This window comes from Eurypyga helias, unplaced genomic scaffold (assembly GCF_000690775.1).
Source record: "Eurypyga helias isolate BGI_N326 unplaced genomic scaffold, ASM69077v1 scaffold17998, whole genome shotgun sequence".
Taxonomy (NCBI): Eukaryota; Metazoa; Chordata; class Aves; order Eurypygiformes; family Eurypygidae; genus Eurypyga; species Eurypyga helias.
The window spans coordinates 8,780-29,614 of NW_010266460.1; the positions used below are offsets into that span (position 1 = coordinate 8,780).

A 20,835-nucleotide genomic window follows, 5' to 3' on the forward strand; every position below is an offset into this window, starting at 1 on the left:
CACGTAATCGGGGAGTGTGCTGGGGGGTGCATAGCTCCTGTGCTTGCTTGCTTATTAGCTCGCTTGTTGGCTAGCTTGCTCGCTTGCTTGTTCGTTAGTGAGCTGTCACTTGTGGGGCTCACTCGGACTCTGCCTCCATCGCTCTCTGGCTCTGACTCTCGCTACTCAGGACCTGGCTGTGCATTGGTTGGTGGGTGGTGAGCAATTGTAGCACATGTTTTATTTTCATTACATGTCATTGGTAGTATTGTTAGTAGTATCACTATAATATTCATTTATATTCAACTATTAAATGGGTCTTAATTCATGAGCTACCTTGTCCTTTCCTCTGATTCTCCTCCTCCACGGGAGGAGCGGGGAGGCAAGTGAGCGGCTGCGTGGTAGTTAATTGCTACCGAGGTTAAACCACAACACGCTCGCTAACAAGATGGGAGTGATCTGGTCCAAACCAAACCACTCGTCACCTGGGGAAATTCTGCGCTCAATGAGAACTCCAAGTACCCTCCTCGGATGCTGCCTGGGAATCCACGTTACAGGACAGCTCTCGCCTGCTGGGCACTCGCTAGATCCCGCTGAACCCCCGCCTGCCCTGCCGACGGCCCCGTGCAAGGGGTGGGTGAAGGAAACAGGTACCTGCAGTGCACCACAATGGGACCAGCATCAGGGGGGTTGCAGGTTTTCACCCGCCGCAGGAAAGCCAGGAATGGGGTGGGGTACTCGGGTACCCCGTGGTCAGGCCACGCTGTGAACTGGAACTGGCGGACCTCCCGCTTCTCACTGGAGCCATTCTGCAGAGACAACAGAGCACCGAGAGCAAGGTGAGGTACCGGCACACCGCTGTACCCCGCCCGGGCTGGGAACAGAGAGCGTGCCACGGCCCATCGCCGGCAGAAGACAGGAGCGGGAGAAAGCTTACCTTGTGAAGGGAGAACGTTCGGACACAGAACGTGGCCAATTCAATGGTATCGAGCAACGTCACCTGAATCATCCCGTAGGTGTCTGTACCTCGGCCTGGCCAATACTGGTCACACTTTATCTGGGAGACAGGAGGCATCGCTCAGCGCTGGCACAGACCCTGCGCTGCAGGGGAAGCTCCTTCCAGAGCTGCCCTGATGTTGCTACAGGGGAAGCTGGCCAGGTCGCAAAGGGGAAGGAAGGTGCAAGAAAGACCTTTCCAGAGCACCAGGTTAGGGACAGACCCAGCATGAAAAGCTCCTACTGACTAAGCCCAGGCTTTGATGCACCACATCAATCATGTAGACAATAGACTGGAATGATCCTGCAGATTAGAGTGAATGTACTGGGGCTTGTTAAACAAGAGAACCACATGTGAAACTTGCCACATGATTAACTCCGAGACAGACCTACAAAGCATGCAGCGGGATTGAGTGGCCTCTTCTCCTGGAGCTGCAAAGGAGGCTGCAGCTTCCCAGGGTGAATGGTTTGCTTTTTTAAAAGCAATGAATCACTGAACTTTCAGGGTGCTGGCAAAGCAGGCAGAAATCCCCCACTGACACAAAAGTGGGCTGCAGATCAAAGGGATTTGCTGTTCCCCAACCCTACCCTCCAATCCCCCAGGATTATGACTAACTACTCATCCCTCTCATGCATCTTACCCGTGATTTCTCCTCCAGCTTAGTCATCATAACAATAGTAGCTGAACGCTGCTCCCACACCATCCTCCAAAAGTCTCCGAAGGTCTCTGGCAGGGGTCCCTGCGTGGCAATGTAGGCATTCTGCTTCCGGTAGCCGTCGATGTAGTTGGCGTTAATGTAATCGCTGCCCACAATCCCTGTGTGCAATCAGCAAAAGCAAGTTAGTGAGCTGTGCAGGAGTTAGTGAGTTGTGCAGGTCGAAGCAGGAAGAGATCTTTGCAGGAATGTTGTAGGAGATAATTCCCCTGCAAGAGCACCGGAGCCTTCATGGTTTGGTGGGTCAGAATCACAAGTAGGACTAACAAACAGGCTCTCTGCAAGTTTTTCCCAGCTGAAGCTCCTGCCTCCAAGGTCTGAATTGCAGGGAGACAAATAACTTTGTGGAAAACATACTCAAGAGACTGAATATCAAAGCGTGGTCTTACTGGTGTTGCTAACAGGAGAAGTCCTGGCCTAAGGCTCTTACTTCACTGTCCTCAAAAAGGACAAACCCAAGTCCTTGTCCCCAGATGCCCAGAGTCTGGGCAGCGAATGCACCCAGTCGATGCGCTGCGCAGCCCAAGGCCCAATCCCAGGCAGTGAGGACAAAGTAGGGAATAAAACCAGGCTTGAAAGGCTTTGAAATTACAGGCTTTGACTTGTTTTAAATTGTCCGCTGTCATTTTTAGGAGTGGGTTTTTTCTATTCGCATGAGTTACAGGCTGTTGAGTTCCAGCTGCTTGCCTTGTCCTTGCTTGAGGGGTTCGGTACGAGTGGCAGGAGGTAGTGCTGGAGTGAAGAGGGTGATTGGGACATGGCAGGAGAAAACCTCTCTAAAGTGAAAATGGACACTGGCAAGCGCTGCCGTTCAGGTTCAGCCTTCGAGAGCCTCCGCGACTGGCACGGCAGACCCGCGCTGTCGGGCCATTTGGCCCGTTCCTAATTACGGCAGAGCGGCTGGCAAGGCTGGCAGGCTTCTGCTAACCTATGATTAACTCGGTACAGAATGCTTCAGTCCCGTCTCGAGGGGGAGCCGAGGGTGGGGAGCAGTACCAGTATGAAATTGGGTTGCTAGTCCTCATCCTGCTGTAGCAATAGACATCGCTGCTTCTGCTGGCGAGGTGCAATCCACGCTGAATTGCCTGCCAGCCCTCAAGGGTACTTGGTAATTTCAGCTGCTGGTAGAAATGGCTTTTGATTAAATTTCTGGAGGGTTCCCTGCCCCCATTCCTTCCCAATCCGAAATTTCAGGAGGGAAGGCGGCTGTGCAGCCGCAGCAGGAACATGATCAAGGCTGAGCTTCCGGAATTAATCTCCTCTCCAGCCCCCTCGGGTCCACTCTGTAATTTAAAATGGTGGCCATGAGCTCCTGCAACATTTCGCTGCGTGACAGACCCAGTTACTGAGAAGTTGTGGAATTAAAGCCACTACTTCTTCCTGACCAAGCAGACGGTGACAATCTGCAGCCTTGACAAATACAGATTTAAAACAAAGAGAAAGCAACAACTAATTCCTCCAACTCCTTTCATCTTCCAGCCCTCAACATAAAATACAGCCTGGTAGGAAGGAACACACCAGCCAAGGCATGTCAGAACCTCTCAGATGCTTGAAAATTAAACCTTGGCTCGTCATACTTGCACCATCGGTCCCACTCGATGCCACCTGGGCAGTCAGGGCTGGTGCCTGCATCCAGCCCCGCGCTTCCGCCTTCCCAAGAGCCGAGATCAGCCCAGCGTGTCCTCCATTTCTACACTCGCGCTCTTCCCTTTTTCCCTTGAATGACAAGGCAACTTTTAAAAGACTTTGCTTTCCTTGGCTCATACAATATTAATCTCGGAAGAAAACCAAGCCAGAACACAGTCATCTTCAGAATGAGAAAGACTGAAAATCCTCGTGCGGCAGACAGGACCAATCCAGATTTGTGCAGCTTTCTGGCAAATCACCATTATCTGCCGTTACCTCAGGGACAGCTCTTCCACCTCCCCACGTCCCTCAGAGTTACTCGGCAGAGGGAGATTATTCTAGCAATTCCCAAGTTACAAAGGCTTCTGCTTTAGCCTCTACCTTCTCCGGGGGGTTATCAGGACATCCCGCACCCTTTCTGCTCAGGTCATCAGCCCTTGGCAACACAAGGTTGGCTTTAAATGCTTTTTCCGTACAGCACAGCCACACACAACCCAAGACGCCCAAATTATCTCGGCAGCAGCAAGCAAGGCAGGTGCCCTGTTAAACTCCATCCCCTCTCCACTCCCTCTCATCCTGGCGTCCACCACAGCAACTCGGTCAAGAGCCACGAGTTGTGAAATGCAATGTCAGTTTTCTGGCCGTGCCATCGCTCAGCGGTGCAGAAGCTCAGGAAACTGATGACCTACCAGGCTAACCCTAACCCCTTCTTATTCTTCACCTTTTAGCAGCAGGAGCTGCGTATCAAGTAATCCTTACGTCTGTGCAGCTCGGCAGCCACGTCTCTGCTATGCAGCTGACACTCGCGTTTGCACAATTAGCCCCGTGCTTTCTTCTCATTCAGCCGCCGTACGGACACGCTCCACGTTCACGGCCACCCGCCTCCCTGGCCCTGCTCTTTCTAAAGCACTGTGTGCTCTGAATCCCTCCCGTTTGTCAGAAATGTGTCGGGCAGGGATCTCTAAGCAAAGGGAAGACAGTTTCTTGATAAACCAAGCCCTTGAAATGAGAGCCTGCCGCTCCAGGGAATATGTCAGCCACGACAATTTAACAAAAGCCTGGTTTAGAGGTATTTCCTGCTTGCTGAACTCCCAGGGAGACGTTACGAGAAGAGTATCAGTGGAGGGGAAGAGGGGAGGGAGAGGAGCACGCGTGATGTTTCCCTGCAGCAACTTCAGCCTCGCGCTAACGCGCAGGAGTAGCGATGCTACAGACCTTCGATGGGCAGCAGGATGACGCGCGAGTGGTCGTAGGCAATCACGTTCGCGTAACGGTTTTTGGGCTTGTTCACTTCGAGGTTGGAGTGCTCCCAGGTGAACTGCTGGCCAGGGTCAATGGACTGGAGGAATTGGGAAAGAAAAGGGAAGAGTCAGAGAGGAGAGAAGCAGCAAATCAAGCTCTGAATACCTTGTTTTGCGTGGGACAGATCATGGCTCTGAAGATCGGGCTGAGGAGCGCAACGTTCACCATTTTTGGTGAATTCACCTCAAGAACCCATCTTTGCTGTGGGAAAGCCCCAGCCCGGTGGCACAGGGTGTTGACATCCCGTCTCCCTCAGCCCCATGCGCACCCCGAGAGGTACCCGAGGGAATTACTGATGCTGGGCAACCCGGTGCCCAAAGCATCAGTGCGGTTCCAGGCTGCAGCACAGCGGCCTCGGGTCGTACTGCTGCCGAGGCTGCGCTGAATTAGTTACAGCCCGGTGTTACTGACACTGATAAACGACTGGCAACTGGGAGAGAACAGGAACAATCACATCGGGATGTATTTATGAAATGGTGAAGAGGCTAAATCTGTGCATGGTTAAACTGAACAACCATTAAGAGAGCATAAATATACCGGTGTCGCAGTGAGTACGAATACCTGGGGAAGAAGATATTTAAGCTAGGACAAGGGTTATAACCACGTGTGCAAGCGGGAGATGGAACATCAGGGAAAACCCTTGCTGTCACGGGCAGCAGGAAGGGATTGGGCTGCTCCATGAAGAGCAGAGACGGCATTACTCGGGAGCACAAAGGCTCCGTGCCGAAGGTCCTTCAGGTGCCAAGAGGGGAGAAAGCACCACGGAATCTGGTAGGTGCAGGAGTGCATTTCCCCTGCCCTAAGAAACTCAGTCAATGTGGCTTTTTCCTAGAAGGGATGAAGGAGTAAACAGTGAAATACACTGGAGAGAAAAATCCTCTCTGCCTGTCCTGGTGATTTATGCCAGGTTTGGTGGTTGTGGGGTTTTTTTTCCTAAAGTCCAGCTGTCCCAGATATGGAAATTAGGTTAATTACGTTTACCTCTAAATCCTCAGCCAGAGAATTAAATAAAACAAGGGCTTAATTCCTTCATCATTTTGCAAAGCCCTAGGGGTTTGCCTCAACTGGAGGCTTGGCAGGAGTGTGCCGTGTTGTGTTTCCCGCTGCTCGCTCTCCCTCTCCCTGCCTCCTGGCTGAGGGGGAGAGGGTCCGGCATGCACCTGCCTGGGCTCGTCCCTCGCAGCTCGCAGGGGTCAGCCCCCGCCAGGCACCCACTGCCCTCCCCTGCCCGTGCCGAGCCCGGAGCTCGCCGGGCACAGCTCAGCTCCAGCGGTCGTGGCAGCGCTGGTACAAACCACCTGACACCGACGTCCTCTTGCACTCTCGCTGCGGAGCGTTTCTAACTAATGGGTATTTATACTGTTGTAATGTGTCTGTTTGCTCTCTATCCCTCTAATCTCGCCTCGCATTCATTTCATTAGCGATGTTTGTTTAGCTCCGGCTCTCCCACTAGAGGAGGTTGAGCTGGAACGCAGCCAGGGCACTCGGGATACTGCATTATGCAAATCAGCCTTTGAAATCTGGATGGAACATATTAACAGGCTGCTGCTCCCCCCACGCCCCAGTGTGGGGTGAAAGACCCCACCAGAGCAAAGGCTCCTTCTCCACTGCGCAAACCCACTCCCTGGGTGTGAGTACAGAGCTGCTTCGCGCATGCCAGACCAGGGAGAAAGCATCCCAGAACCGGTCCTTTGTTCAGAAAACATCCCCTCGCTCTGCCTGCAAACTGAACTAGGCAGCCTAGACTAGTTATTAGTCTAAAAGTACCGGGGTAATTTATGTCTCTGAACAACAACAACTCAGTTGTATGCTGAACCTGCAGTGAACGCAGCCCGCACGCGGACGGCGCCGGCAGCACCGGGCGTTCCCTCTGGGATTTAACCAGGGCTGATGGAGCTACAACACCACGAGCAGATGGTGCTGGTTTGTGCAAGTGCATGGCCCTTGGTGATGAGGATGCCATGCTATGTTGCAGCAGCGGTAACGGAGGGGGCGCTACGATGCTCTTTGCCTGCCCCTCTCAGTCTGCCTTGGGACTGGCCTGACCCCTCAGCCCCGGCAAGGTGGGAATTTTGCAGTCTGGGCCTACAAGAACGTTGGGGGGGACTTTTTCCAAGGGCAGGGAGTGACAGGACAAGGGGGAACGGGGTTAAACTGAAAGAGGGAGATTGAGATGGGACATCAGGAAGGAATTCTTCCCGGAGAGGGTGAGGAGCGCTGGGACAGGTTGCCCAGAGAAGCTGTGGATGCCCCATCCCTGGGAGTGTCCAAGGCCAGGCTGGATGAGGCTTGGAGCAACCTGGTCTAGTGGAAGGTGTCCCTGCCCATGGCAGGGGGTTGGAACTAGATGACCTTTAAGGTTCCTCCCAACCCAAACCATTCTATGATTCTATGATAGTAATTTGAAATACAAGTCCAGTAGCCACAGCTGGTCGCCTGCAGAAGCATATTTGTGTAACCAAACATTAGCAGGAAAAAGAACAAAAGAGAATCCCCCACCCCCCAACAAGACAAAAAGGCACAAATCATCCTGGTTTCTCAGCTTTAGCTCCGTGGCTGCCGATCATGTCAGCTGTGGAGGCGACACCATTCATCTCGCCCAACTTCAGCTATCTAAAACCGAGTATCACATTCCTTGGCTTGGTCCTCTCCGTGCTCAATTCAGCAGCAAGACACAGGCACCCCCATGGACAATTCCCCATCCCATCTGTCCGGCAGCTGTCTTCCCGAAACACATCTCCCTTCATGAAGGGAGCTCAGACCCTGCCCAAGCTGCCCACTCCGGACAGGAATGGCTCGTGAGCCAAGCAGCCTCCTTTGCTACAATCTGGAACTGGACCTAGCAAAGCACTGAGCAAGTCCTTAATTTTAAATACATAAACAGCTTTTTTAATTTCAGCTAACCAGATCCTTAAAATGAGGCTGTTTGTTTGGATGAAGGCCTGTCTGAATTTCCTAATGCCTGGCTCTGCAAACCCATGCACAGCACTCACTCTTGCTCATACCTCATACTCTTGGGACAATTTCAGGTTATCATTAGCTTTGAGATGCTCTGTGTGTTCAGCCAGCTCGGAAACGGGGATTGGTGGGTGGCTGAGCATACCTAAAAGACAAGACAGCAGGAAAAGAATCTCATTTAATAATAACTAAAATTCACAACCGTTGCACATTTTATAAGAAAGAAGAAACAAGAAAAGAAAAAAAATTACAATGTAAGATCTGCAATGAAAGTAGGGAGGTTAGAAGAGAAGAATTCAGGGCTCGAAATTGTGTCCTTGGAAGTAAAAAATCAAAATCAAGGAAATAAAAAAAACCACCGTAAAATGAGAGTGTTCCAGTGATGGCCCCATTTTCAATGTGTAAATCAGAGCAAAACAAAAAGGAAAATCCGAAGAGCAGATGCGTGTCAGCGATTCCAATAGTGGACTTAAAATGAGCAAACGGTGCCAGAGGAACCTACGCAGCAAATGTTACAGCACCCGCAATGATCATAAACAAACTCCAACACAAAAGAAGAGAAGGGGCAGGGATCCAGCCAACCATGGTGATGTGGGGCAGGGCAAGGGAATGCAGATGGGGGGAAGCAGGGGAGGCTTTTCAGGAACTGTCCTTTGCACAACCCTGGCTCTGTAAGCTTCTCGGTGGGCTCACGGAGGCGGCAGTGTAACCTGCACCGCTCCAAGAGTGCAACTGGGTCTGGGAATGTCAAGCACTAGCTCCTGTTCCTGCTCGTGGCTGGTGGAGGATGCTCCTCCCTTAGCACAGCCCGCAGTTGGCCAGCGCCGCTCTGCCCCTGCCCTCCCCTTCCACCTGCGGGACAGGCCGTACCGGCCCCCTCCCAGTCTCTGTCGGGATGTCACGACCTTTCGTGATGGAGAAGGAAAATATCCTCTTGCTCCTTCTCACTCTGGGGGCTGGGAAACAATTTGCTGCGGAGACGGATGCCTCGTGACCCCGGTTCACCTGCTGCCCTTGCCATTCTCACCGACGATCAGTTGTGCCCGCTCTGAGGCAGAACGGCCGGGGAGCAGACGTGACCTTCCCAAAGACATACCGGAGGACCACGCTGCACCGGGCTGGTCAAATGAAGGCTCATCGCGGCCACAAACGGGGCTGAGCAGTGAAGGTTTTCAGTCTGGAGTGTGGTTTGCACATCCTGCTCTGAGAGGGGCAGCTGGGAAGAGCTGGGATCCTTCCCATCCTATCACCTCGAATAGCTCCAAATCGAGGTGGAAAAGCACTCCCTGCTTTGCTCATCTGCATTGGATCATGGTTTTCCAAAGGCTTCCCATGCTGTCTGCCAGCTGATCCCGCTATGAGTGGCAGCGGGAGGGGAGAGGACAGCAGCATGCCGAGAAGCCCTGGGCAGTGCCCCCCATGAGAAGGACAGGAGTGGAGAAGAGATGGAAGCCAGGGAGAATTTCGAGCCCCGTGGGTGTTGGTGTGTGACAAAGCAGCGGCGGTGGCAGCAGCATGGTCAGATACTCTGAAAACTCAGCACAAAGATGGCAAAGCAAGCATGAATCCTCAGTTTTACAGTGACTTCCAGAGATGCTGCCCCCCCCCACCACCCCAGGCCTGGGGACAGGACAAGTCCCCCATGGAGTGGGGATTTGAGCCACCACTCCAACTGGTTTCTCCTAAGCTAACTAGACATCTATTTTCAGCACAAGGAAGTCTGACTGAAAATAGAAGGGAGGGGGAATGGACCAAAAAAAGTTGACAAAAATACCCCCCAAGTATTCTAGAGGCTGCGCTGGCTCCGTTCTAGTCTGCTGAGCATCAGGGCAGAAAGCCTCTCCCGGCTCACGGAGGAAAAGCTCCGAGGTAATCTCTTGCTGTCCTGTAGCCTGCTGCGGATGGAGAAGGATCTCCCCTTTGCTTCCCACCCTGAACTGGAAGGTGGCTGCCGTTCATCCCAGTACCACAGAACGGGATGCGGACTGGGGCTGCGGGGAGGAACTGGTCCTCTCTGTGGCTGCACGGGACCGGAAGGTCGCCCTGGCCGAGATGCCCGAGATCAGAGACCAAACCCCATTCATGGTGTCAACACTTCTCTCTGTCCTTGTGCCTCTGGAAGCAAGGGCTGAACGTACCTTGAGCTACAGCAGCAGAGCAACGTTGAGCCCTGCTCAGAACAGCCTCTGGCAACTCAGTGAGCCATCTCCAGAGTCTGTGGGTCACCCCCTCACTGACTCCTTCCCCCTGTGCCGGGAGGAGCCGGGCACCTCTGGGCCCAGCTCCTGCCACCTCACTGCTGCAAACCCCTGGAGATTCTTTGCTGAAGTGTGCTTAGAAACACAGCGCCATAAATGAAACCCCAAATGACGAGCACGTAGGTTAAAAGGAAAAAAATAAGCAATCAGAAACCTCAGTAATAACAAGCAAGTAAAAAACACCCAGACGGGCTTAGAAGTCATGGAGCAACGTGTGTCATTCCCTCTGAGCAAGTGGGCTTCATGGGAAAGGCCCACTGTGCCAATCTGGAATGAGAAGTCACATTCCCCTTGAAGGTGTTTCACAGGTTTCCTTCATAAAAGCTCCAAGAAAAATCCGCAGTGTGACTGGCTCTGGAAAACCAGCTCTGTCCCTTTGCTGGGAACATCCTGCCCCCACCTCCACCCCCCCTACAGAGACTCTGACTGAGAGCACATGGGAACTTGCATTGTTTTGCTGCTCTTAAAGACAGAAATCTCCTTTTCGGATGGATTTCTAGGGCTCTTTACAAGAAGACTGGAAACCTCTGCAGCGATAAACACCTTCCTGGTCAAAATGTGCATGGGGGTTCCCATTAAGATCCAGAGGAGTTGGGTATTAAACAAGCCAGGAGTGGTACTTCCCAGTGGTACCAGCTGGCACTGCTGCGGCAGCTTGTCTTTACTCTGCTTGGATTCAACAACTCTTTATTTTCAGACATGAAGGGAAATGGCTCACAGGTCCCTCGGCTCCGTGACCTCCTGGCTCCCTGCGGAACTGCCACCCAGGGAGACCTCCCGCACCGACGAGGGTGGCAGAGCGAGCGCTGCCGGGGGCTGGGCTTTGGCCAGGGGTCAGCGTGGCTTGAAAAACCACACAAACCCCTCTGTTACAATACGGGGGTTGGAGGGAGGTGGCGGGTGGACTGGGACAGTGGGCCGGAGTATTCAGTACCAAAAGAGAACGATATTTGGATTAAACTATTCAGAAAAATGTCCCGGCCCTCACATCTCTGAGCACAAGCAGCATCTGTGATTCTTCACATTTGTCAGCTGAAACCTCACATCTACTTCCCTGCCCAGCATGAGAAAAAAAGAAATCAAACCCAAAACCCACCCAGCAAAGCTGGGATCTTGGCTTCTAATGGGATGAAGTCTTTTAGAGCCAGTCTCATCTAACATTTCAATCACTTGAATCTCTCTAATCTTATCACAAAAGACTTGATTCTCTGTGCACCAGCCAACTCGCCAGAAACGTCACCCTAACATCTGCTACAGGAGCCAGAGCCCATTTATCCTCGCAGAATCACGGCGGCTGGATGGCACTCTGCGTGCAACCCAGGGGCTCTGGAGGGCTGTGGAGAGGCCTCTGGTCTTTGTGCTCCTGGAACAAGTTGATGCCAAGGAACAGACACCTGCCACAGATGGGAAAGGGCCCTTTTCCTCGCCTGCCATGGAAAGGTGCCTGCGCAGCTCTCTCTGAAGAGCGAGGGATCGTCAGCTGCAGCTCTGGTTTTCTCCTTCCCCGCGTTACGAAGCCGTGAACACAGCACCACAGGCACGCACACAGACAACGTTCACACACCGGTGCACGAGAGATGGCTTTCCGCCCGTGGGGAAGCACGAGGGACATTTAGCCAAGCTTCAGAAATGAAACATCTTTGACAACGGGGAGAAAAGGAAGCCTTGGAACCCAGGACTTTCTCCTGAGACAGCAAAAGAGACACAGAAGGACGGACAGTGTCCCAGGCTGCTGCCAGGGCTCTGTGCTGCTGCTACCCTTGTCTTCCAAAGGCCTGTTTTTTGATACTGTAAAACTGGAAGCGCAGTTCAGACAAACAGATGGCACAGAAAAGGGATGAGATGGGCAAACACTGCAAGAACACAGAGAATTTGGCAAAAAAAAAAAAATAGTAACAGGAACGAAACAGAATTGGAAAGGAAAGCGACAAAAGAGAAAAAATAAAAATGGGGGAGGGGGGAAATGAAACCAACAGGAACAAAAACACACAGGAACTAACTTTCAAAGTCAAACTCAGGGTCACTGAGAGGGCTGCTCAGACCAGAATCTGCAGAAAACAGTAAAAAATAAATAAATAAAATATACACTTTTTTAAAAATTTCATGCTAATAAAGAAACAAAAACCAACATAAATCTAAAGAGGAAAAGAAAGTTATTTTTTGTGCTGATTAGGCTAGGACAGATCTCCGAGATGTGCTAGGCTTTCCCCTCTCCGATGCAGAGGCACACTCCCATTCCCACTCCTCCCTGTTTTCCTGCTGGGGACAGGACAGGCTCTCCGCTTGCTGGACCCTGGGTCATCTGGCTGGAGGAGAGCCCACAGACCCTAAACCACGACCTATTTAACTCAAGTGGCTTTAATTCAGACAGCACCTACGGAGTCTTCCCCTCCAAACTGCACCACAAACTCTCCATCATCACCAACACACTTCAAGCTCTGATTTTCCATCCGTTTCCATTTTCACCCAACTGCTATCAGAATTCTGTGGGAGGCAGGTGACCAACTCTCCCAAATCCTTTAAAACCTTTTACTGCAGAATAAACTAGCTGTATAGCAGAATGAACTAGCTAGATGAACCCTTTGGCTAGATAAGCTTACAAAGACAAGGTGGCAGCATCTTTCTAAAGCCAGACTGGACAAAGCCAGGCAGTCCTTTGAGATCTGCAGAACTTGGCCTAGCAGAGCCTCAACAGCAGGTCTGCATGTCTTATCGACCTTTTACAAGCCTCTTAGACCAAAAATTCAGAGGTACTGCATGACCAAACCAGCAGGGTCAACGGAAGACAGACTCACTCATCTACTGATCACGTTAACGGAAGCTCGGAAGTGCCCCTGGCTGACCCAACTGTGAGGACAAGAAATACCCAGTAAGGGAAACACATGGAACAGCACTTCCAGATGCTGCTTAGCACCCAGGCTAAGCTGGATGGCCACAACCTTTTATTTTTATTTTTATCTCAGCATGGGTTTCACGTGGGGGACTGCAGCTCACTCGCTCGGGTCTCACATCACCACCTGGAGCACCCAGAAGCCAGCCTGAACACTCCTGTTTGCACCCAGTACCTAACAATGAGCCCAGACAAACGCCAACTGCTGCTGAGCTGCAGCTGGGGACACTCAAAAGGTCCCAAACACCTCCACACTCTCCTGCAAGAGCACACTAAGAGCTGATTTAGGGACCTAACTGCTGCTGAACTGCTCTGCATTCAGCCCGGGCATGCTGGATTGAACCCGCTTCCCATCCCTCAGCTGAGACCCAGTCGTCCCTAAGCTTGGGCTGATACCAACGGGCTGTTCCTAACTCTTTTGGTGTGAAACCCTCAGCTCAGTGCTGCCTTTGTGCTTCCCCAAAGATCCCTGCCCTCTGGGTACCTACTGCCTTGCCAACCTCCCGCTACAGAAACTCAGACAACGCTAAGGACAGGACTGGGATGGGAAGGGGAAACAGGAGCTGCAGAAACATTACTAACAAGCACAAAACAGCAAAAAAATACAAACGAACTGAAAACAACAGCCAGCCCCCAAAAAGCACAATAGATTCCCTTCCAAATCCTCAAGCACCAGGAACTCGGACGCAGAGGTGGGTACCAGCGCGCAGGCACTGCTCAGCATCTCCAAGTGTCGTCTGCCTGGGCCAGGCCGTGTCCGTGGTGGCTCACAGAGGTGCCATGCAGGCAGCTTAGACATGCATGTGCACGGGGACACACGTGTGCAGAAAGGAGGGTGCATCGAGCCTCTCTGCCCGGGAGTCAAGTCAGGTACGTGTTCGCAGGGATGGCGTCCTGCACTAAGCGAGGAGACGTGGCCTTGTCCGCGTGAAGCAACCGAGGGCCCTTCTCTCCCCGCACAGCCCACGGGGCAGGCCCGGCTCCTCACAAGTGTTTTGGCACGTTTGCAGAAAGCACCGGTTACAGACACAGCTGGAGCAGGGCTTCACGGCCACCGTCCCTGGGGATCAGCCAGTGAGAGGCACGGCACTGCGCGGCAGCGTGGATGGCCTGGCAAGCTTGGCACGGCCACGGCACTTGCAGCGGTGTACTTAGCCCAGAATTTAGCACCAATTTTAGCTGGGCATCCAGGAAAGCCCTTCTTCCTGCCGTGCCAGCGCTGGGCAGAGCCTGTGCAAGGTCCCTGTGTTTCCCAGGAAAGGTTTATCTCAGCAGCCTCGCTTAGCACAGACAAGGCTTTGAGGCTCCTTGGCTGCCTCCTGGGTTAGCACTAGGTCCCAAAGGCAGCACTGCAGGCAGGAAGGGGTTAAGGAAAGGCCAGTTGATCCACTCCTGCCTTCCCAGGGAGAAAGGCTGGTTTGCAGCCAGTTACCTGGAGTTTGGAAGTTGATGCGCCTCATTTCCACAGGGTCCTTAGGGTGGTGAGGGGTGATTTCGGCGTTGTTCAGGAGGCATTTTGTCCGTGGCTCTGAATCTTTCCGTTTGCTTTAAAAAACAACAAATGAAATGAAAAAAAAAAAAACCCCTAAAGACAAAGCATCTTAGCTTATGGGCCTTCTAGTCTTTTCAGCTACTCAAGATGCGTCCAGACCTGAGCAAAGCTCCCACCAACATCAGGGCCAGATGCAGCTGCATAAATGCCTCAGAAAAGGGATGTGGGGTTGGGAAGGTTTTGTCGGCGCTGGATTCAATGGGTTGACTACGGCCCAGCAGCCCCTCAGCAGCTTTCAGACAACGTCTGTAAGTTCCCCCTTCCCCAGCAGCACAGACAGGCAGCAAGAAGCAGCTGAGGTGCTGTGAACTCCCAGTTCAGCCTCCACTGATCTCTGCAGAGCTCTGCAAGCAGAAACCTTCCAATTCTAGCCAAGCCATTGTCAGCCTGGAAGAACCAGAGCCAACATCATCATTTGGAAAAGTACAGAATCTCCTGGCTGTCACCTTGGACGTAAAGTACCGATACGGCTGTGTTGGCTTGTGTAGGAGCTCTCAGTGCCTTGTTGCAGACAGAGGAGTCAGAGAAGTGGTTTTCAAACCTTTCTGATCTGCAAAACCCTAAATCTGGGTTCAAAAAACAGTAGCCACATCCTCTCCCATCACAGCTGTGCCTGCTGAGATCTGTCTCACCTCCCTGCCAGAAGCTGCAGCCCGCTCCAACCTGCCAGCTGAGCTGCACATGGAAGCGCTTCCCGATATATTTTGCTCAAAATGGGTTAGGTGAGCCGAGGCGGTTGAAAAGTCATTGCTGACCTGGCTCATTCTCCCTGAAAAGAGCCTGGAAGTAAAGCCCAGTGCTGATCTGAAGATGTGATAACCTCTGGCAAGGGAACAGTGACAAGGTGCTGGGAGGAGAACACCTCCGCACCCTGAGGCTTGCAAATGTTGTCCTGGCCCTTCCAGCAAGATGGGTCTGGAGCTCCTTAACTCTCCTGCTTGGGTTGCCCAGAAGCCTCCAATAATAGCCCTGCAGCAATAATGGCAATTACTTAGGCAGAGGGGAGGTTATTCAGTACATTTTTAGCTGTCTCTTAATGTCATTAATAGCTAGAAGAAGTGGCATGAGCCCTGCCAGCACTGCATGGGGCAGCATTTTGGAGTAACACCACTTTGCAGTTTGGGAGTAGTTTATTTTTGCCACAGTTCTGAAACTGCTGTCAACAGTTCACTGGCTAAACCCATCAGTTACTTCCAGTGAAAGCTCTCCCAGCCTTGGAAGTGGTTCGAAATAAGTCTCATTTGTGCAGTCATAAACGAACTCTGTTAGAAGTCCCTGGCTGATGGGGCAAGAACAGCTTTTGCAACGGGGTGAGGACAGCTCAGCTGCTGAGATTCTGCTGCCAGTGTTCCAGTGGCTCAGGGACAGCCAGTATGGAGCAGTCAGACACGGAGAAAACCCGCTTTCACCTCCGACTGCCACACAAATGGGTGTTTCTCTGCTCCATTAACCCAACATTTTATGAGCCGTTTACTGTCACTGCTGCTCAGCTTGAGAAAGGGCCATTCTATTTAGGAATGGACGAGCAGGAGAAAGCTGGGCTTTCTTTGCCTTTTGTGCCCTGATTCAAACATGGCCCGGTGCCAGCCTGACCCAGGGCGTCTGTCAGGACAGCTCTAATGGTAGGACCTGTACCAACAAAGCCCCATCGCCGCAGCGAACACTGCCTAACGCACAGCCAGCCCAGCAAGAAAGAACCTAAATAAATGGCAAATCTGGTGCTCTTACCTGTCTGGCTTGCTGTCCAGGAAAGCAGTAAGTGGAGAGAAGACAAGACAAATGTTCAGGTTAGAAAGGACTTGCAGATGAAAGGGGAAGCATTTGCTCAGCTCTAACCCTGGTCACACTGGTGAAAAGTGGGACCAGCAAAGATGACCCGTTCAGAGCAGTGCTAACCAACAGGGACCCGCCTGAGCCCCAGAGCCACTTGTGTGTCCAGCAGCTTCACAGATGCAGAAGAGACACAGATGAAGTGAAGCTTCACTTCAGCAGCTTCACAGATGCAGAAGAGAGACCATGTGCATAAGCAAACACACCCGTGCAGATGACAGCTGGAGCAGGGTTAGGAGAGGTCCCTCCATCCTGCATGCTAGATGTCCCTGCTAAGGACATCTCTACACTGGCCACAGCTGCCATCCTGCTGCTTCTCTCCCTCAGCACCTGCTTCCTTTCCTGTCCTCTTTCATTGCAGTGTGGCCTGGGTGTGCTCAAGCGGCCCCCATTCCCATACAAGACCCTCTCCGAAAGCCAAGGATTTCCAGGGGTTGTTCCTTCCTGCCCTGCTGCTGCTCATCTCCCAACTCCAGCTGAAACCCAGTCTGGGAACAATGGAGGTATCTGCCGATCCACAGCACGAAGGTGTTTTCTCGCACTGTGCACACGCAGAGCACGGGAAGGGGAGCCTGAGGCTGTGGCTGTGAGCAGTTCTTCTGGAGGAGACGGGCAAGAGACCTGACAAACTCATCGCACACATGCCACAACAGACTGTCTATAGACAAGCACAGCTTTACTGAGAGTGCCATGGGGTAGATGCTGAAGCAGCAAGTCCCTGCAACCCACTGAATCTCTCTGTGCCAGTCAGACCCTTCCATCTCAGCATTTCTGCCTCCGGGCTCCTTGCTCTGGTGCTGGTGGAAGGATTTACCCTCAGCTGACAACTACAGGACCAAGGAGGAAATTCCCTTTAGGGGCTAGAGCTGGGGACATTCTGAATGGTCAGAATGTGGAATGTGTAAGAAGCATCTCTTACTTTTTGTAGAGTAGAATGGCAATGACAATGCAGATGATGAACACCACAGCCAGGACGGGCCCGATGACCCAGATCAGCCCTTCCTCTCCATCAATGATTGGCTGTGGATCCGGGTTGTCCAGCTGGATGGGGTCGGAGAAAGGACTGGCAGCAAAAGTCTGGAAGACATGAAAGATTGTGAAACAGAGTTCAGAGAGGGAAGGGGGACTGAAAACAATGGGAAGCATACTGTATCCACAGGAGAAACTGTTGGAGAAGATGTGAGCTGTATTCAGCACAAACCAAGTAATATCAGAGAAAATGCTCTCTTTGATCTGTACAAAAAACTCTGGTCTGTGACATCCGTGTGACAGGTACCTGCCTCCTCCAGTGCTCCAGGCAAGACAGACCACTAGAAGACCACATTCACATGAAGTTGTAGACTTGCTCATGCCTACAGCTCACCTAATCTTTCAGCCAGGAAGGTGCTTTTAGAAACGCAGTTCACTGTGCCTCTGCTCCACCACATCCCTGAGCCCTCTCCACTGCCACACTTTCTCCAAGCTCTCATGTAACCATTTGGATTTTGACAGTCAGATGGGATTACAGAGAAAAAGGGAAGGGATTAGAATCATAGAATTAGCGCTTAGAAACAGTCTGGTCTGGTGACTGAAAAAACCAACCCTTACAATCAAATATAAATTAATAAAATGCAGTATGTCTCCTCTGCTGCCTCTGCAGTGAGCTGGGCTCTTGAGGAGAATGTGAGGCACGTTCAGACCCATCACAGTCCTAATGGCCAGGCACTGCCTGCTTGTTCTCCTGAGTGCTGCAACCCCCCTGCCCCAGGAAGGCTGCATTCCCTCCCATCTTACACAGAAACAACAACACACAGAGAATGGCATGTCCTGGTCTGAGAACGGGAGATCTGGGCTCTGGGTCCTTGAACTCCATCAGCCCTCAGCAGGACGGAAACGTGGCTGCATTCTGGGGAGTCGCTGTGAATCCAGGCCGTTGTGAGCGGGAATGCAGTACCTTGTTCTAAAGCAGAAATTACCACAAGCTGCAGTAATCCGATTGAGAAACCCATTCAGAAGCGTGTCAGCCTAATCCTTTAATATCAAATACACAACTAAATATTTATTTGGGGAAAAAACCTTTGAAAATCCTTAATTTCGAATAGCTCCCTGCTACAACTCCATAGGGGGATTTTAAAAACAACGAAGTATTAGGCTGCTTCCTATTGTGCGTGAGGGAGGAGACAGGTAAATATTCAATCAGTTGTTTTCATAAAGCCACACACAGCACCACTGCAATCAGAGGTGCTGAAGTGGTAAAAAAAAGCAGAGCGCACATGTAGTTTTCCATAAGAAAACTGCTCCCCTCTTTGCCTGGCAGGGAACTTAGGAATGAGCAGGGCATGTGACATCCCAAAGCAGGATGTCTAGGGTCCTTGCTCTAAGGAATACAAGGACAGCCTCTACAAGAAATTACTCTTTGTAGGTTTGACCTAGGGATCTCTGAACTTGAGTGTAGTTCTGAGTGGAGAGTTCAGAGCTCCACGCTCTGGACTCAAATCTGGAGTCACATGTGTAGCAAGTCCCGCCTGTGAAGACTGGTGAAATGCAGCAGCAGCGCACAAGACGCTTGTGTCATCAGCCTGTCTGCTCGGAGGAACACGTTTTTGCTGCAGGCAGACACAAGCACAAACAGCTCCAGCAGCCACACGCAAAAGCTTCACAGCTGGACTGGAAGGTCTTTACAAAGCAAAAAAAAAAACCCTCCAGCTCTGGTGGGAGAGTTACGGGGAATGCCAGGAGGGCAGCGGGGCAGCTCGCAAGGGAGCAGATGCAGAAGCATCTCAAGAGGGCAAGGGAAAGCGGGCAGCACTTACAGCCTCTGGTTCCTGCAGCACTGCCAGGATGAAGATGACGTACTTCTGCCCAGGCTCCAGGGCTCTGTTCTCGAAGTTGTCGTAGTGCTTCATGTCCCCCAGGATGAAGTGGGAGGGGAGGGAACGAAAACGGGCCGCAATGTAGGGTTTGGGGAAGTCTAGTTGTCGGGAGTGACGCAGACTTCGTCGTCGGAGCCTGGCAATGTCCTGAATGAGCTGGAGGAAGCAAAGGAACACTGTGAGCTCTGATACCTTCAGGATGGAGAACCAAACCATCCCACTTGGCTTGGCCTGGCCTCAGCTACTCAGAGCATGGAGCAGAGGTGCCCCAACCCCCCCTTCCCAGAATCTCGGGTCCTCATCACACCCGTTACAGCTGTGTGCTCTCTCCCTGCAGCTGGCTTCCCTTTCACCCACACTCACCTCCTCCAGGTCCATCTCCTCAGGGCTGCCCAGGGGGTTGAGGAACTGTCCTCCCCGGGACTTCCTTAGAGGCACCACCACGATGTAGTAAGCCCTAAAAGTTGGGAATAATCAGAAGAAATAGGAGGAATTAGATTCCTCCTTTGAGCCACAGAAGATGACAGGCACACACTGCTGGTGGAAGGCTAGGTTTGGCCAAGCAGCCCCACTGGCCCAACCCAGCAAAACCCTTATTTTTAATTTAGCACAGTACTTATTTCTGCTCCTGAAACGAGCCTGGATAGTGGCAGCCCTATACAAAACGTCTCCTTATTTACTACCTTTGCATTTTTTGGCATCCCTGTTAGCTCTGGGAAGTAGCTCCAAAAGACAACAGTAAGCAAGGCTAAAAATGCAAGGAACACATGCCTTGCCACTGCCCTTGGGGGTTTGTACTGCGGACTCCAACCATCAGGGCTGACCCCCAAAACATAAACTGAGGACCCCATGTTTGCAGTTCATCAGAAACCTACTGGACAGGCACAGAGCTCTTCACATCTGGGAAAATCACCACCACGTTGCCATCAGCATCAGGCTTGTGGGTCACCTCTGGCTTCTTCGATAACATGTCGGCAGCGGTCCAGGCAGCGACGTTCTGCTGCAAGCCACCCATGCTATTGCCCCGGTTCATGAGCACGAAGTTGTAGAACGTGCGGGGCTTCAAGTTGGTGATGAGCTTCTTGGTGGTGCGGCCGTCCACATCGACATTCAGCCCGTTGTACTGGATCTGTGGGAAGCAAAGAGACAGCAAAGCTGTGCCATGAGCAAGGCTGATGCTGTTCAAGCAACCAAACTCCATCCTCCCCATCGCGTCAGTCTGCAGAGACCACTCAGCTGTGCCCTGCTCCACCCAGCTCTGCCGGAGCTGGAGCAAACACAGGAGTAGGAGGGATTCGAGCGGGAAGCAAGAGGTCTGTTGGGCCCACCGCACTGAGGTGTCCCTCAGTATATGACAGATGCCAGATAAAGCCTTGGGACTTTCTCCGGGAAGAGAAATTTTTATCTGGAAACAGGAAAATCATGGTAACTTGCCTAGGGAGGCAATAATTTGGTAAGAGAGGTGGGAATGCAAACCAACAACCCTCATTTTCAACCCATTTCCTTGATTAACCATTATCTGCCCATATCTGAGAACTGAATCCAGAATTCCTGCCTCTTACAACCTCTTACTCACACTGGCAGACAAGATTCCCAGAAAAATGAGAAGGAACACAGTTCTGACTCCTCCCTTCCACTTGCCTTGTATGGGGTGGGAGAGTTGTAATTCTCAGGAAACTCCCAGCTCAAAAGGACAGATGTCTTTGTCACCATCTTCACCTTGAAGTTCTTGGGTAAAACTGCTGAGAGAAAAGTGAGGAGGAAGGGGAGAAAGGAGAAGTAAAGGCAGCAGAGGGAAGGAAGAGCAAGAAAGAGAAGGAAGAGAATGTCAGGCACTGGCAAGAAGGCCTGCCAGTCTGGCTGCTGCTCGAGGGGA

At 51.9% G+C, this 20,835-nt stretch overlaps 1 protein-coding gene across 1 annotated transcript in view; it reads right to left on the reverse strand.

Moving 5' to 3' along the window:
• The window catches only part of PTPRS (protein tyrosine phosphatase, receptor type, S), a gene marked incomplete at its 5' end in the record, with an annotated part of 37,445 nt that overhangs the window by 7,674 nt on the left and 8,936 nt on the right, over nt 1-20,835 (reverse strand). The window contains 12 exons of the mRNA XM_010157102.1: nt 634-788; nt 917-1,036; nt 1,617-1,792; nt 4,533-4,656; nt 7,625-7,722; nt 11,836-11,883; nt 14,158-14,270; nt 17,027-17,184; nt 18,900-19,115; nt 19,323-19,416; nt 19,835-20,088; nt 20,601-20,698. Of these exons, the coding sequence (XP_010155404.1) occupies nt 634-788; nt 917-1,036; nt 1,617-1,792; nt 4,533-4,656; nt 7,625-7,722; nt 11,836-11,883; nt 14,158-14,270; nt 17,027-17,184; nt 18,900-19,115; nt 19,323-19,416; nt 19,835-20,088; nt 20,601-20,698 (1,654 nt within the window). The remainder of the gene's footprint in view (nt 1-633; nt 789-916; nt 1,037-1,616; nt 1,793-4,532; nt 4,657-7,624; nt 7,723-11,835; nt 11,884-14,157; nt 14,271-17,026; nt 17,185-18,899; nt 19,116-19,322; nt 19,417-19,834; nt 20,089-20,600; nt 20,699-20,835) is intronic.